We start from the raw sequence: 17018 nt of genomic DNA on the forward strand, positions 1-17018 counted from the left end.
GAAATACATTCAGAAGGGTACTGAAACACATATGCAATTAACAAGTGTGACAGATCATATGACATATAGAGGACAAATGTTTTAAAAATTCCAAGTAAAAAGAAAAATTCCAATAGGGAAGTAAAAGCAAATCTTTTTGACTCATGTCATACTCAAAGACTTAATACATTGAAGCACTGAACTTAAATGAGTAATCTTAACTTTCAAACAGAACTTAAACTCTTAAAAAAATATGAGCATAATTGAAAACAGATAGTCTGGGAGATCCAGTTTCTGTAGCACAGGTTACCATTGAGTAAGGAAGGTAACACTCCTGTTTTAACTATGAAAAATCCCCTCCCTACTGAAGACATCCCCTCACCCCGCCTCCCTCCCAAACAGACTGAATTAGAAATGGAAGAAAAGAAAAAGCCCCAAACATTACTTTAACCTAGATTTGTGGAATGAGTCAGGATTTGTTTTGTTCCACACACTCAAGTAGCCTTTGGCAAACTGTATAAGAAAATATTTTCTATTACAATTAACTTACAAATTTCCAACAGAAAAATTTGTCTTAAACAAACAGAAAAGCAAGTCTTAAATACTAGAGAGACTCTTTTTTTGCCTCATTTTTGTATCCTGTCAAAGACAGCAAGTTCCTACTCTATTGTAGCATAATATAGGTAAACGTGTTGCAGTAAAGACTAAAGCTGATAAAACACCAACCTTTTACTTCCATCCTCAATACTTTTATCACATATAAACATGTGAGAACATTATGCATACTAAAGGAAAAGTTTCAATCTTCACTGCTTTTCAGATTAAAGAATTTTTTTTTCAGAGGGGAGATGTTAAACAGTTCTAATCTCAGCCTCAGACTGCAGAAAAAGTGGTTTGTTTGAAATTACTTTTCAAACAAACTACTGAATGAAAAAGAACTATAAAATCCTGAGCTATCAATCTGGAGGAAAAGAAAGAAAAAAGCCACCTCAAGAATAGCATGAGAAGCAGTACTACAATCAGAATCCTGTCAGAAAATTGGAGGAACTGAGGAATTAAAACTTTATATTGATGATTTTCAGGAAATGCTCACATTTTAAGTAACTTTATTGCATTACAGAAGCTGCTTCTCAATATACTTCTTGACTAGGTCATGCATTCAAGACACACTCTGATAACATTTAAAAAAAAAAAAAAAAACGAAAGCAAGGTATATTTCAATTCATTAAAACAGTGATATCAACTGAAATATTGTAATTAACCTATAAAATAACTTGTAACGCTTACAGAATTTCAACTGATGTGGTTTGAGGGGTGGAGAAGGGAAAGATTGTTTCAATACCTTGTCTTCCCTCATCATTGGTAAACAAACCAGCATCACTGCTGCTCAGACTGCTGGATTCACTGTAATAAGAGAAAGAAAGAAACAGATCAAGAGAACATTTGATCTTTCAGTTGTAAAATTTTAAGGAAACAAGGCTGTGCTCAGATTGAACTTAAGCCCAACAGAGATCGGAGAGAAAATAGGATGATTTTTTTTAATCAAACTGCAAATATCCCAGTTCCATTAACTACAARGCGTATTATTTTTGGCACATAAAAGCATGGGAATCTAATGGTACCCTGACAGTAAGCCAGATGTGACTGCAACRAGGTGCTGACACAATTGATGCATTTTATTATCTGCTTCCATCAAATGCTCACTGCTCCCTTCTTATACTGTGCAATTCAGCTTGATCCTGGAACACCACTGCTCAATAAAATAGGAAAAGTCTCAATCAAAAGCAGCCTAAGCCTTCCTTCAGCACATGAAATATAGGAGCCTGAAAATCGAATTACCTTTCTGAACATCATTTGCAAATAATCTGGAAAAGACACTGCTTAAGGTTTCATGACATACTACTTGGGGAGAACAAAAAAAGTTTATAACAAARCTAGTCAATTAAATCAAAACAAAGGTCACCCTGAAGAAAGTAAGTATGATGCATGATCAAAACATTAGTAAAAAAAAAAATTAAGGTACGGTTACTTTTCTAGGACTTCCAGCATAAAATTAGAATGTGTGTGTACACACATCTCAAATTCAAAAACATGAATTTAGTTTAGTTTAGAACAGGTATTTAGTTCTTTGCTGAATGCACATTGTTATGTACAGTAATCCACATGTCGCTAAATAATAAAATCAGACTGATGTTCCAATAACACAACAACAATTTATTGAGTTTCACATGAAAGGACTTTTTTGGAAACCCTTCATTGTACTTCTTATCAAGAGAGTAGCTATGTTACGCAGGTAATATTGTCACCAAAATTTTATCACATTTTACTTATTTTGAGATGTAGAACAATTTGGAAAAAACCCTCAAACGCTTAAATTCAGCGCACAAATTCAAGTACATTTTGTAACTACTATGGCTACTCTTGATGTGCCATACAAGATACTCACAAGAACTTTAGGTCTGTTTACCTTGGTACACKTATTCATATTACAATTTGCATGCTGTCCTATACTTGAAACCGSTTTCAATTATTTTTACTTTTTTATTTTTATTTTTCTATCTAAATAACTAGTACACTTAASAAAATTATTTCGTTTTAAATTCTAATCTCTCACAGAAGTAAGTTATAGGTTTTYTAATATATGAATATATGAATTATTTTAAGAATATAAGAATTACATGAAATTTGTCTAATTTGTATTGAATTATTAGCATTGTTTTTAGTATCTTCCTTTGAGAAGCCTCCCAACAGGATTTGTAACAAAATATGGTGGCAGGTGACACAAAGCACTTGAGCAATCACTCTTAGCAGAACAAAGATGATGTGCATGCAATGAGAATGGAACCATCTTCTGTGAAGGAGAACAAGACCTGAACTTTCTAGTGCWGCAATTCCAAGTAATTCCCTTTTAGCAAGCAACCCATCCTCAATTTAACTGAGGATAAGCCATATGCAATAAGCCATAGATGSCTTTACTGTCATCAAGATTTCATTGTGCACAATTTTACATCATCCATTTCAAAGATAAAAACATCCCTTCTTCACAGATTCTTCTTGTCCATTTATTGTTYAATTGCACTTTTTAAAATAAAGTCAGGAAATCCTTTCAGCCMTGATATTCTAGCCACTTTCCCCACTAAAATTTCCAATCTTCAGAACAGCCTCCTTCCCTTTTTTGACTAAGATAATTCTATTGTGAAATAATTCTCACTGAAGGACTAGTCAGCTCATGAAAACAGAACCACTTGAATAAAAAAAAAAACAATTTAGAAAAAATTAAAAATTCAAACTAACACTGGCATATCCATGGCAGCCACAGCATTCACTCTCCTCAGGCCATGGTCACACAGGGCCAGGATTACAGTTGAGATAATTGCTACATGGCTGTCATTTCACTGAATAAATTCAAAACCCCTGGAATTAATACATTAATATATGTAAGTACATGAAAGCTGTTAGGATGGAATTTATTTCCAGTAATTTTGCAGTGTATACTTTTAATTCCTTTGCTTTGTAATGAGAATTCCGCCCCCGGCAAGACTTCCATGAAAAAGAAAAAAGCCACARACTCCTTTTAGTCCTATAAAATAGTTTGTGCCAGCAAAAATTTGGAAGGAACAGCTAAGCTATCCARAAAGCTTTCACAGCGTTATGTCTACACTTGTGGAAACAAAGAAGAAATACTTGTCATTTGCAGTTCCTATGACTATCAGGCTGTCTGGTTTTATCTGAGACACAAGAAAGTTGTGCTGTCCCCAGAAACTGAGCAGCTCCTGCTTTCTTGCTGGCYGCAGGTCAGTAGGTGCTGTCTCTGAGCTTCACTGTTGCTTCCCTTTCAAAACAGGCAACCAAGATTTCACCTCTCTTTAGCCACTTCAAACACCAACAAGTCCCAAAGCTTATGGGGCTGAAATAGCACCCAGAACACCACACAGTGCTGAATTTGCTTGAAACTGGCCAAGAGTCAAGCACTGAGGATAAGGATAGATAAGCTCTGATCACCAAAGTCTCATTTCCAGTGCTTAAAACAATCCTCCCGAATTAATCTTTGAATGTCTTCGTTGACATTTTAAGAGTTTGAAGACTCCTCCTCCTACCGCTGAATCATGGACTTAAAAACTGGTTGCTGCTGTGTTTGGCATTTGAACACTCATGGAYAGAGATAAATAACTGCAAAAGAAGTGTCACTTAACATTTTTATGTGCACTTCAGAAACGTTATTTTTAAGTAATATCATGTATATACTGAAAACCTCTCAGTGGTTTTAGAACCAAACTGAATTCCTATTAAAAATTATCAGATTTGCTTTGTTTTTAAAAAACAAACTTCTAAAAGATTAGTCCTGTTTCAAACAAATAATTACCGAACTATTACACTCAATGCTTTTGAACGCATTCTTGAGTACAAAACAAGAGCAACTTTGTATACTTTGTATTCTTCCTCCAGCAAGTGYTGCTGAAGTGCAACTGTTATCAAGATGCTTTGTTAGCTCTTTGTATCTTCTGCACTCTCATGAGCCCTTTTAAAATCTCAGCTTTCACTTTCAGAATATACTCTTTTGAAGACTTTGCCGGTTCTTTCAAATTCTTCTAGCTAAACGATCTGTAATAAAGGCATCATCACATTTAAATTAGATTGAAATGAGTTAAAACTTTGCACATACAAAATATTCTAATACAGTATCACCTGAGAGGCTTAGACATGGCAGACTTCTAATMACATTATGAATTGTAAGTTTTCTAATTCAGTGGTTTTAAAGCTTTTTGGTACAGCTGACCATAGGAAGAAATTCAGTAGAATGACAGCACTTCACTCTACCATGTGCATGAGCAGAAAACACTATGAAGATGAGAATGGTTTTAAAGACCATTTACTGAAGCCATAAACAAGCATTTGGACTATGACTTGAGCAACTGCAGCATTTGGGGTAAAACATCAAGCATTTTGAAGGTGAAGATCAACTTTTAAAACAATAATGTTTCTTTTGAGAAAAAAGATTCAGGCTGACCTGAACTAGCCCAGTTTTGAGAGTCTACAAGAGAATATCCTTATTAATCACTCTTCTTTCCACCCAAAAATTAGCCATAGAATTTTTGAGAAGAACTGTTACCCTTGTAGCACAACAGAAAGTTATTTATAAATAAAAAATGTAACAATGCTATGGAGATATGAAAAATCATGCAATGGCTCCTAGTTTGAAGGAAATTTTTAAACTTCTGTCTTTAACTCCCAAACTTGGAGGAACAGACTCYGTGTATCGTCAAAGAAGAGGTAAGTTTTCTAAAGGCTTCCTGACAGCCCAGACTCCTAACCTGCAAGTCAAAGAGAGATGTCTGAAGTTACATTGGCTGCCCTGAAGGATGAGTTCTGCTCTAGTAATTAACACGTAAGGAAAAATGTTTAAAGCTTGGGATTAATTCAGCTCTTCCAACTGCTTCTTGCTCACAAGTGAGGGGCAGAGCTTAGCATGTAACCAAAAGACTTGGGACTTTTCTGACTATAACTGCAGTTAGTCACTTACCAACACTGCTGTTATTATAYAGTAACCAGTCTGACTGCTCTGGTCAAAACCCCTGGGTACTCTCTGCATGTCGATTCTACTTGTCCAGTAAGGAAAAGGCTTARCAATTTATAGGTAACATGCCTACAAAAAACCCAGGAACATTAYTGCCATCAAGGAACTGATTCAAATGATATGTTTTAACACGTGTCTGTCTTGCTGACACTTCTGCATTGAGAATCTGGCACATGGAATAAACACMATCAGGTTTACCAGGCCCTGCAGTTAACATCCCTTGTGTATGCGGGAAAATTACTTACACGGCACTGTGTTGTCAAAATAGTACTTTGGAAACAATTACCATTGTAGTATGACTGCTGTCTGGAATGGATGGATGAGGTGTACTGCCAAAGGGTCATCATTCCTCCATTTTTCTAATGGTAAGCTCAGGTGTTTCTGAACTGTAAATTGGTTTTTGCATTTCGTAAATGATGTATATCCTTGGCAACCTGCAGACTTTTTATGCCCATGACACATCAGAACATACYGTCTAAATGGTGACTCTAAACACTGACAACCTTTCTGATGAATAGAGATAACAATCAGWGCACTCGTGTCTAAGAATTGGAAAAACACTAAATTCTTGTCTGAGRACTGTTACCAGTTGAAATATCCAGAAAAACCCATGTTATTCATATGTATATTTTGTCATTCTTGATCTTGAAACAATGACAATGAATTGTTTCATGAAACTGTTTTCTTGATTATTCCTCTGCTACATCACTATTTTATGCCGCATCCCTTAAATTGAGCAATTAATATCTAGAAAACAGTAGATATAAAAAACTTAAGAGTAATTTGTTAAAACAGAYACTATTGATGCTGGAATTTTAAGGCCGGCATTAACAAAAGATCCAAAGATTCCCAATACATTCAACGGTAATAAAAGCAAAAAAATATTACCCAAAGTTTCTATAAAAAAGAAAAGAAAGAGTAACCTGTCACTCATGTTCTCATCTGAGCCTTTTTGCTCCTCATATTCCATTTTGTCCTTATTTGCTTGATTCACTTCTTCATTTTCTATAACRACTCCTTCATCCAAGATTTCTGGTCCTTGTCGAGCTGCAGATACTTTTCTTTTTTTCACTTTACTCTTGGAAAACTCTTGATGTTGGTATGATTTATTGTTATTGTCCATTTCTTGATCTCTGCTGTTATCCTGCTGTTGACTTATTGTCAATGCATTAGAGACTTCTGATGGCAGATCTATTGCCATCCGTTTTACCTTTCTTCTCCTGCGCAAAGTTCTGTTTCCCAAACTATCCACAGACAAATCTGGTTCGTGCCACAGAGGTCTCTTGCCTCTAATGTTATTTAAGTTTGAGGAAGGCCTACGTTTAGCAACCAACAGCTGGTCATCAGAATCACTGTGGTCTTTCTTGGTAGCATGATTCTCCCTGTAGTCTTTGTTTGATTCCTCTAAACTGGAATCAGARCCTTCACTTAGGCAGTGACCAGTCTCCCAGGGATGATGGGTGGTAAATGAACGTCTTTTCCGTCCCCTCCTTTTCCTTGCCTGTCGCTTTAGAAGACAAGACACACTTCGAGAATGATCTCCAGTATCAGCAAAACCTCCTCTGGCTTGTTCTGAACTTTCTTCCAGTGCCGAGACCAGATCGTGAACCAGCTCCTCCATAGTCCTACTGAAATGCCTATGGATTTCAAAGGAAAAAAAAAACACAAGAAAACAATAAATTAATCAAAAGTGTTAAGTATACACTGCAACAATTTTATTTGGCAAAATCATTTTAGTCACATTAGGCAAGATAGAATAATCTTTATAGGATGGCCATTGATTATTTCTGCCAAGAGACAAAACCTTGCCAAGCAGTCCTATGCAATTTGCAACTCGTCAGCATAACTTCCTTTTAAAAGGTATCTTCTCACATTTCTGCCTTGGAAAGAAGAGGCAGGCAGGGAGTTCCCCCACTTGTTTCTGACCTCACTGTTATTGTTTGGTTTTWATTAATCTCATCACTCTTATATAAGTATCAATGACTCCACATGGCAAGAGCATCAATAAAGATGATTCTCTCTAAATGCAGGTAAGGAACAACTTTAAAATTTAGGAATGGGAAATGGAATACGTAATATTCTTCCTTGATGTACATCAAGGAGTTCTGTTTAAGACTTCCATTATGATAAAATGTTTTTAAGGATAATTATCTCTTGATGCTGCCTAAATATAAAGTTAAGACAGCAATTCTTTGATAATATGACGTTTTCCTAATAGAAACTAATTCTGTCCTTCCAAATGRCTGGTATCTATTTTATTTTAAAAAAAATATCGAATCAGTGAAGTTATATTAGGTAGAGAGAATACTTAGCTACAGATAATTCTAGAGTATTAAATGCAAAGTTTCCTACCACATGTGGGCATTTGCATCCATAGAATCACGCACTTGCATGAAGAAAAAATCCCTAAACACACAGTGTCAGATTAAAGCCTTACCCTTTTAAACATTTTGCTTCTTCCTCTTCAAATTTCACTACCATTTAGCATGCCTTTAACTCAGTATCCTTCAACAAGTTCAACCATGCATTACATGAACGCAATTACAAAAACATTAAATGATTGCTGCTGAAGTTGAATCCTTCTCTGAAGGTGTGAACCTCCTCTATAAACACAGCAATCAGACTCTCACATCAAAACATCAGAAGACCCCTTTCCTTTAGGTAAAGCAGAGAGTAATTTTCATGCTTGCTACTGCATTGCATTAATGCAATGATACACATTGAAGACATTGTACATTCAGTAAATTTTGTAGAGGACATTTTAAAAGCAAGAGTCTTCATTTTGTTTTACAATATAAATGGTTGGAAGAACTTACAATACAAGTTTTCTATACATACTCAGTGGTGCTATAGATGTGGAGAAAACCTAGACAGRTCAAAGTCAGCTTCCCTCTGCCACTTACCATAAACTCCAACATCAAACAGTGATGGCTGAATGGATAGTCTTAAATAGTAATGAAGAACTATGAAGAACTGAAGAACTATGTTTAAGAAGAAATCCAAGATGCTCATGAAATTCTTCCCTAAAGAAGTTATATATTCTCCTTTTAAACCATTCTCAGAAATACTTACTTTAAACATTTCAATTGCAGGAACAATAAAAGCATAGAAAGTGGTAGAAACACAGGCTTATTTAGAATTCTTGAAACTGCTGTGTCACTCGCATTTATTTCCCATACCTCTTTTTCTGTCCTGATGTAACCTCTAGTCATATCACTCCCTCAATGTTTTCTTTGGCTCTTAGTACAGYAGAATTATATCATCTTGTAAATGGTGAGACAGCACTGGAAGAGCACTATGTTAAGGATTTCTCTTTAATCCAKTTGGTTCACAAGATGGTTAAATAGATGTATTAGTCCATGTTTCTCCATGGCTATAGCYGTAGAGAACAGGTATTCCCACAGCTGCACATATCAGAAATGAGGTGCCCTTGTGACTTAAGRGGCTCTCTCTAACACTTCTGCACTAATGTAGCAGAAGCCATATACTAGAATAGAAACTGCAGCACATTTAGGTTAATTTGAGAAAACAATTCCCCCAAATGCCTGCCCAGCCCTTCCTGCCACATACTTTTAAATTTATGGAAAACTGATAGAAGTGGAAGTGTACCAAAATTCATAGGCTTATACCCAGACTTTGCTCTCAAAATGAACAGATTTCTGCTAACATGACAGAATATGAACTAGCTTATATAAATCTCTTGCAGCCCGTTCTCTTAGTGACCCTGCAGCACAAAGCAAAAGCGAAAGAGAAGACAGGGACACTAATGTCTTGCACCATATTTTATGATTAATTCCTTCAATTCAGTATCCCTAATCTATATGGGTAACTATATCACTAAAATCAATGTAGCTCCTAGAGTGGACATACCAATTTGCTCCAGATAATGGCCCAAGTATGGTAGCAAAATTGCCTTAGTTCAACAAAATACTTCAAGATCAAACATAATATATCCAGCTCTGATTTCTACACCTGAATGAAACTTGCCCTCAATTCCTCCCAAAATACTGCCAATACAGATGGTGCCAGATCAAAAGATGGTGTTCACGAAAAGTGAACACCCTCAAGTGTCTTTGAAGTAAAGGGAAAACAACATTCTTAAATGGCTCTGTGCAGTTAAGAGGCATGATTTCCAGCAGACTATAACTTTGAATATTATGCACTCCTGCAATTAATCTTTTCTACTGAATATCAAGTCTCTTCATTGCAACTCCTGAATTGTACAGGGCACCAACCTTATTTGCCCTAAAAACTGCAGCCATGGTCCAATGTGCAATATAACCATATCAAAACTGCATCACTTCTTAGGCAGATCAGACAAATTAATAATATAGTTATTTCAACATGATTCCTCAGGATAATGRTGACAACTACTTGATTGATTTGGGACTGTGCAAGCTCCTTTGCAATAGATTGAGAATACAAATATAAACCACTTCAGCCTTTTATTCACATTGCACTTTCAACATGCCAGCGGTCCACATTAAAACTCCTTCTCCTGAAAACCCCAAAACTCTCTTTTGCCTAATTTCATTGGTGTTCATTTCTCCTGTTGTAATTGAAGAAAAAAMCAAAGCCAGCAGCAGCCAGACAGATTTTAGATTAACTATTCTATCTCCAAAATTCAGGAGCATATTTCTATTACAGCATTATTTATCAGACAAACTCAGTTTTGAACTTTCTCCATTTTTCACAACCAGCTGTCAAGCCTGTATTCCAAACCTATGAAGCAATTTTAATCATTGCTGCAGATGGTACTGTAACAAAAATATTTGCATTTGAAACAAGTTGAAAAAATAACTACAGGAAGTATTAAGGCCATTACCCGTGAGTATCAGAAGTATAAAGTAACRTAAGAAATTTCAAAGGTTGTAACAATGAATGTAGAACAACATATTGAGGTACATAAAATATTAAGATGAGCCACASTTTAGCACGACTCACATAAGGCTATAAAAATGCTGTTACAGCAACAGCCCACAGCTAGCAATAAACTGTAATGTCCTCACTAGGAGAAGATCCTACTTTAGTACAAGAAAATCTAGTTTGCCTACACTGACCTTTACATTAATCTGAAGCAATTTTAATGTAGTTCACCAAAGGCTGACCCATTTCCTCTTTAACCCTTACAGAACAGACCATGTAAGTCGTGTTTGCAAGAAACAGCATAACTGCTGTCCACTGCTCCAAAACATATCACACAGCTTCTGTTCAGTATTAATATTCAAATTGAAAACCCTAATGGAAATAATGAGGACTCACTTTTTCAGTGAAAATTAAGAATCATTTGTGTTCACCTCTCACCCAAAGCACATAATGCAGAGCTCTGACAGCTCACAAAATATTTAACACACACTGATGGGAAAGTTCATTTAGGTGCACAGCTCTTAAGGAGAGGCATTATGTCCTATCAAACCAACAGCTGCATTTGCGTCTACTTTCTAGTTCCATGACTTCTCCTGTTAAATAGGACTGGGGCTTCTTGCAGCTAAATTTATACTGTATTTGTGCTTYATCAATTCTGAAAAGCCTGAGTTTTGCTTCCTTCACAACCAACACTGATCACAAACTAAAAGCACAAGAAAAATCAAATAGTTCCTTCAACACTGGGATTATAAAACCTGACTTCCTATAATCTTTTCCCATATGAATTCTCTGATGTCTTGTAACACAGCTGTACTCACAGTTTACCTTCATCTTCAGGCAGGTACTAACTGAATCCCATTTCTCCATCTCAGAAGTTATTTTCACAAAGTCTTAGAACACTAGTTTTGAGATCTCTGCTTCATTACTGTGACTGAAATTTGGATTGAAGAGGTGCAAGTACGTGGGAGAGAGCAGCACATGATAAATCCTACTGTCTTGTTTGAAGAATTTAAAGATTCAAAGACAACGATCATGGTTCTTTAGGAACACAAAGGGGGAAACAAAACAAACCAACACAATTAAATAAAAATTATTAAAAGGCTGGCAAGAGACAACAGTAGATTAGGAAATCAYTGAAGCTTATGTTTCCCTTCTCCCAGGTAACAAGACAAGAGGAAATGGCCTCAAGCTGCACAYGTGGAGGAGGCTTGTATTAGATATTAGGAAAGATTTCTTCACTAAAAGAATGGTCAGGTATGGAACCCGAGCGSCCAGGGAAGCACTGGTGAAAGTGTTCAAAAAAACGCGTGAATATGGCCCTTGGGGACATGGTTTAGTGGTGAACATAGCAGTGCTGAGTTAACAGTCAGATTCTGCTCAGAGGTCATTCCAAACTTAACAATTTCATGATCAGAAACTGAAGTTGTGCCTAGACTATTTAAACTCACCTGTCACTAAAATGCCATCGCTAAGAGGTGGACAAAGCAACCACTTTGACATGCACACCTATTTACGTCTTTAGGCACTATCTGCTGGACCACCAGGTATGCAAAGCTACAGCACAAGCCACCCCTTCCATCCCCTACCAACCATCACTGCAGGGTATAACAGCTACCTACCAAAAAAGCTGCACACTTTCTATTTTCTGAGTATCCTTGTTCCTGTAAAAACTAAGAGCCGGCAACACATTCAAAGTAAATCTGACCTGTTCACCAAAGAAACTTAACACAAATGTTATTTTCATACTATAAAATTTAAAAATGTGACAGTATCTGAACAGCCACTCGGAGAAATTAAATGATTTTGCCTTTCATGTACAATAGCATGGACAGTTACAAAAGATRAGGACTCTTGAGACAAACCAGGATACTATGCTGGAGCACATCTACATACAAAAAGAGAAAACCAACCCCCAGATTCCAGGCTATTTTTCATCTTCAAGGTATGCCAACTCTCCTTTTTTGTAATCTAGTATGTACGTACATAAACAAATTTCATAGAATAACAAAAGTATAGGAGAACTTGGGAAAAAAAATGAAAATTTATGGAAGCGATTGTTCCTCAATTAAAGACAGCACTGGCTGGAAATGTCTACAAACCTTTTCTGTATAAAATATATAGTTCCCATATATTTGAATGCATACATTTACTATCAACATTTYATTCCTCCAGTCACACACTAATTAATTCTTATTCATTAACCAATCTGTATTTCAGAAACTTCTTCAGACAACTTCTGGAGCTTCCTTACACTTGTGTACCAGCACAGGCTGGGGTCTGAGCTGCTGGAAAGTGGCYCTGCAGAGAAGGACTTGGAGGTCCTGGTGGACTTGAACCAGCAGTGCCCATGTCCAAGAAGGCTARKGGYATCCTGGGGTGCACYGGGAAGAAATTGCCARCAGGTTGAGAGAGGTGRTCCTGACCCACTACTCAGCCCTAGTAAGACCTGGGATGCTGTGTTCAGCTCTGGGCTCCTCACTTATAGGAAAGACATGGAGAGAATCCAGCAGAGGGCTATGAAGATGAYTAAGGGACTGGAGCTTCTCCCTTCTGTGGAARGGCTGAGGGAGCTGGGCCTGTTCAGCCTGAGAAGAGGTGACTGAGAGGGGCCTCCATCAGTGTCAGTCAGTACCTCAAGGGAGGRTGCCAAGAGGATGGACCARGCTCTTGTTGAYGGTGCCCAGCAACAGGAYAAGAGGCAACAGGAGAACCTGATGCACAGAAGTTCCACCTCAATATGAAGAACTTTACTGTGCAGTGACCGAGCAATGGAACAGGTTGCCCAGAGAGGTTGTGGAGTCTCCCTCCAGAACCATCTGGATGCAATCCTGTGCCATGTGCTCTGGAATGACAATGCTTGAGCAGGGAGGTTGAACCAGATGACCCACTGCGGTTCCTTCCAGCYTGACCATTTCTGTGATCGTGTCCTATACAATAAAACTATTTCAGGAACAACATAATTTCATCACTTATTATACTGCTGATCCCCCTAAAAATTAGGGCCAAGCTAATTTGAAGTAAGTACATCCGACTTTTCTAAAACTGCTGCTTATCTAAGAAGACACAACAATAAATACTATCAGTTTCATATTAAACAGTGAAAGAGTATTCAGTACAGAGCAATGGCATACAGTTAGAAAGATGCTGACACGAACTACATTTAACAAGGCTCTAACACAAATGAATTGGTCAGCCAGAAATGAGATTTGGAGCAATTTATCATGAGGAAGCAATTCTTGCAATCCCATTGCTGCCATTTACTGATACGCTTGCCCTTTTCAGAAGTATGATTTCATTCATTAATTGTCAAGGTGCAGTATCACATGAACTGTCAAAGTGTGGTAATACACTAAAGCACCACAGTCATTATCGAAGAATCAGAGTGCCCAGCAAGTATCCAAACTGCAAACTATTCYTAAATTGCCACATGATTTCATAATTTAAATGAAAAACATTCTGCTCTGGAGGAGCTTTACCTCCCAAAGTGAAAATTTCTACTCTGTGGCTGCTCTGAACCTCCTCACCTCTTTAGGATCTTAAAGTTTTAAGAAAGCACAAGTTCTTAATTTYCTGCATCAAGTATTAGATACTGTGAAAAGCATTCTCCTGCATCCCACTCAAACAAGCCTCCTTTAACAGACAGCTTCTGAAATAACTTATGTATAAGAATAAGACAGCAGCTCTGAGGAGCAGTCAGATTTTTAACGGATAACATTTCAGTATTTTCCTGTGTATTGAATTCCTCTGAAAAGTGTACTTGCATAAGCAAAATCATTACWGTTTGATGATAATTACAGAAAAATATGCCTATACCTCATGTTGCTGAAGGCTACTCTAAAAGCCTCTAGAAATAAATTACTTTATGTGGACATAAAMCAGTAAATTTTAAAGAAAAATGACAGGTCAAAAAAAGAGTGAAGACTTCCACAGAATACAGGCACATGTCTTTTGGAATGTCTCAGGCAATGTTTCTACTGTATGTAGCATTAATACTCAAATAAAAATACTTGTGCCATTGGGGTATACACCTCACAATCTAAAATATTCTGAATTACACCAACAGAAGTTAAGTTATATTTACATCAGGCAAATTTGGATGCCTAGCATGCAGAAGGCATTTCCAACAGAAAACCTGTTCCAGCAAATAATTATCAGCGGGGCAAATAAAATCTCTCTTTGMAAGTTTTCTCATTTGTAGAGAAAAAATACCCATAAAAAAAAAAAATGACGGCATCAGCAAAAGCAGAGGAGAAATGGAGTCTTCTTTGYAAGAAAACAAAGTTAAACCTTTCCTTTCCTCTTCCTCCCATCCCCAGAAAAGAAACAAAGAAAAAAGATGAAAGAAAATCCATTTCACATCTGGAAAATCTACCAACAGGTATCTGTATACATAACATAGCCTCTAAAAGATATTTATCAACATTTGAGAAAAAGAAACACAAACAAAACCCCAGCTCAATCCTTCTTGCTTCCATTAACAAGTGAAATGAGCGAGAAACTACACACCCAGTTGATACCAAACATACCACAAGATACCCAACGTTTCAGGAAGAAAATGAACGGCTTCCCAGCTGATTGCTTGGAACACCTTGCTTTCATCAAGTCTCTCCACTATCGGTTTTTATATCTCCATGGCCTACTAACAAAACGGATCTATTCTATTCTATTCTATTCTATTCTATTCTATTCTATTCTATTCTATTCTATTCTATTCTATTCTATTTTTTTAGGAAAAAAAAAATTTTCTATTCTGTAACTCAGCTTCCCCTCCTTGCAGTGCCACAGTAAAAACAATATGGCCTTTGGGATCACTATGCTAGCATAAGGAATTCCAAAAAAMCAGTAAATTCGTGAACTTTTTTGCAGGAGAACTACTCATACTTCTCCTGCTCGATGGCTACAGCAGCACTTGTTGATCCTCAGTTTGCAAYAGAAAAGCTTCAGAGCAGCAAATACACCGCACTGGATGCTCAGCTGTGCAGGCTGCAACGGCTTTAGGCCTTRGAGAGTCTACCACAACTACAAAAACACAAACATACAGAAAAGTCTAACTAAGCTTGGGATAAAAGTTTTTGTTTTATCTTTCGCCTACTGTGCTTTTTTTTTTTTCCAACAAGGCGTGGAAGTTTCTTCCTCCAGCCCATTGCTCGTTTATAAACGCGTCCAGCCGCCGAGACGCGACAGTGGCATCTCCCAGACCTCCAGCCCCTCGTCYCCCGGGGGTCTGGGGCGGGCACCATCACCTTTTCCCCCACCTTAAGGGGCCGCAGCGGGGAGGCCGGGCCRGAGCGGGGCCACCACTCGCCCCCACGATCCCAAGCCCCACCCGCGGAGCACAGACGGTGTTCGGAACTCTTCCCAGAACCAGCGGCCCCGCGGCCGGGCAGGGGCGGCGGACACGTGTGTGTCCCCCCGGGCTTACCAGCTCTTCCTTGCCGCCTGAGCTCGGGTCGGGGTAGGTTCAGCGACCCGGAACATGAACCCGGCGCCTTCCCCGGCCGCTCCCCGAGGAGGCTGGCGCCRCTTCGCAGAGACTGGGCGAGGAGAGGCGGCCGGGGGCCGGGGACGGGAGGGCTTAGGCCGGCTGGGGAGGGCGCGGGTGGCCAGCGCCGCTCCTCAGTCCCCCATGATGAGAGCCCGGAAGCAGCRGCGGCGCCGGAGGAAGCCGGACGCGACCACCTCGCCTCTTCCCCCTTCTCTCCTGACCGGTGCCCAGGGACGCCGCGTCCCCTCCAGCACCCCCGCCTCGGGTTCTGTTCAGCTTCGCGGAGCTCCCGCTGCCCTCGGAGCGCTGTCCGTGCCTGGCTGCGGGGTCACCAGGAGCAGCGACACCCCCGCGTCCGAGAGCAGTGGGACTGTCCCGTTGCTATGGTGACAGCGTCGTGAGGGCGGGCGGAGGGAGGGAGCATGGCCGCCCTGGCCCGGCTTCAGGAGAGGCTATCGGCACTCCGGGAGGAGTATTTCCTTACGAACAGGTACCTGGGCCGTGCCGCTGGTGGGGCGGATACACCGCCTTATGCTGGGCTGGGATGGATTGTCCAGGGAGAGTGTGGAGTCTCCTTCACTGGAGACACTCAAGAACCCTCTGGACACAATCCTGTGCTCTGGGATGACCCCGCTTGAGCAAGGAGGTTGGACCAGACAACCCATTGCGGTCCCTTCCAACCTGTGCACTCTGTGATTACGTGATTCTGTCAATCTGTTTCACTTTAAAATCCCTCCCGAGAGCACCAACCCACCGCCTTGTTCCCAGATATTGCCAGAGCGATCTGAGGAGGGCTGGTGGCCGCAGCACAGCCTCTTTAGGGGGCCAGTTTATACACCGAAAATACTGAGTGTCCTGCTCTTCCCCCGCCCCCTGCTAACTGTGAGGGAAAAGGAGCCTCTGGAAWCTCCTGAAACGCTCTGAGCGCGCAAGTTCAGCCCTCTCCCGCTCTGGGAGCCGACCCCCTTTCCCCAGTCCCGCCTCTGGAACCTTCTTCCTTCTCTAGCGGCGCTGTTATTCCTTGAGATTCCCTCATGGGCGCTCCAAGATGCAGCACCCCAGTCCTGATCCCTGCGCTCATGGCTCAGATTTGTGACTGCCTGGACATTTGTC

The 17018-nt window shown here is 39.3% G+C and overlaps 2 protein-coding genes across 2 annotated transcripts in view; one reads left to right on the forward strand and one right to left on the reverse strand.

The window, feature by feature from the left end:
- Positions 1–16067, reverse strand: part of GPATCH2 (G-patch domain containing 2) — a 120918-nt gene extending 104851 nt beyond the window's left edge. The window contains exons 1-3 of the mRNA XM_057365156.1: positions 15843–16067; positions 6478–7191; positions 1322–1383 (exon numbers count right to left, since the gene is read on the reverse strand). Of these exons, the coding sequence (XP_057221139.1) occupies positions 1322–1383; positions 6478–7191; positions 15843–15898 (832 nt within the window). The 5' untranslated portion in view covers positions 15899–16067. The remainder of the gene's footprint in view (positions 1–1321; positions 1384–6477; positions 7192–15842) is intronic.
- Positions 16068–16321: 254 nt separating this feature from the next.
- The window catches only part of SPATA17 (spermatogenesis associated 17), an 84454-nt gene continuing 83757 nt past the window's right edge, over positions 16322–17018 (forward strand). The window contains exon 1 of the mRNA XM_057365077.1: positions 16322–16395. Coding sequence (XP_057221060.1) covers positions 16328–16395 — 68 coding nt within the window. The 5' untranslated portion in view covers positions 16322–16327. The remainder of the gene's footprint in view (positions 16396–17018) is intronic.

The sequence above is a fragment of the Malurus melanocephalus genome, unplaced genomic scaffold (assembly GCF_030028575.1).
Source record: "Malurus melanocephalus ecotype Western Australia unplaced genomic scaffold, MMel_1.1 scaffold_48, whole genome shotgun sequence".
NCBI lineage: Eukaryota > Metazoa > Chordata > Aves > Passeriformes > Maluridae > Malurus > Malurus melanocephalus.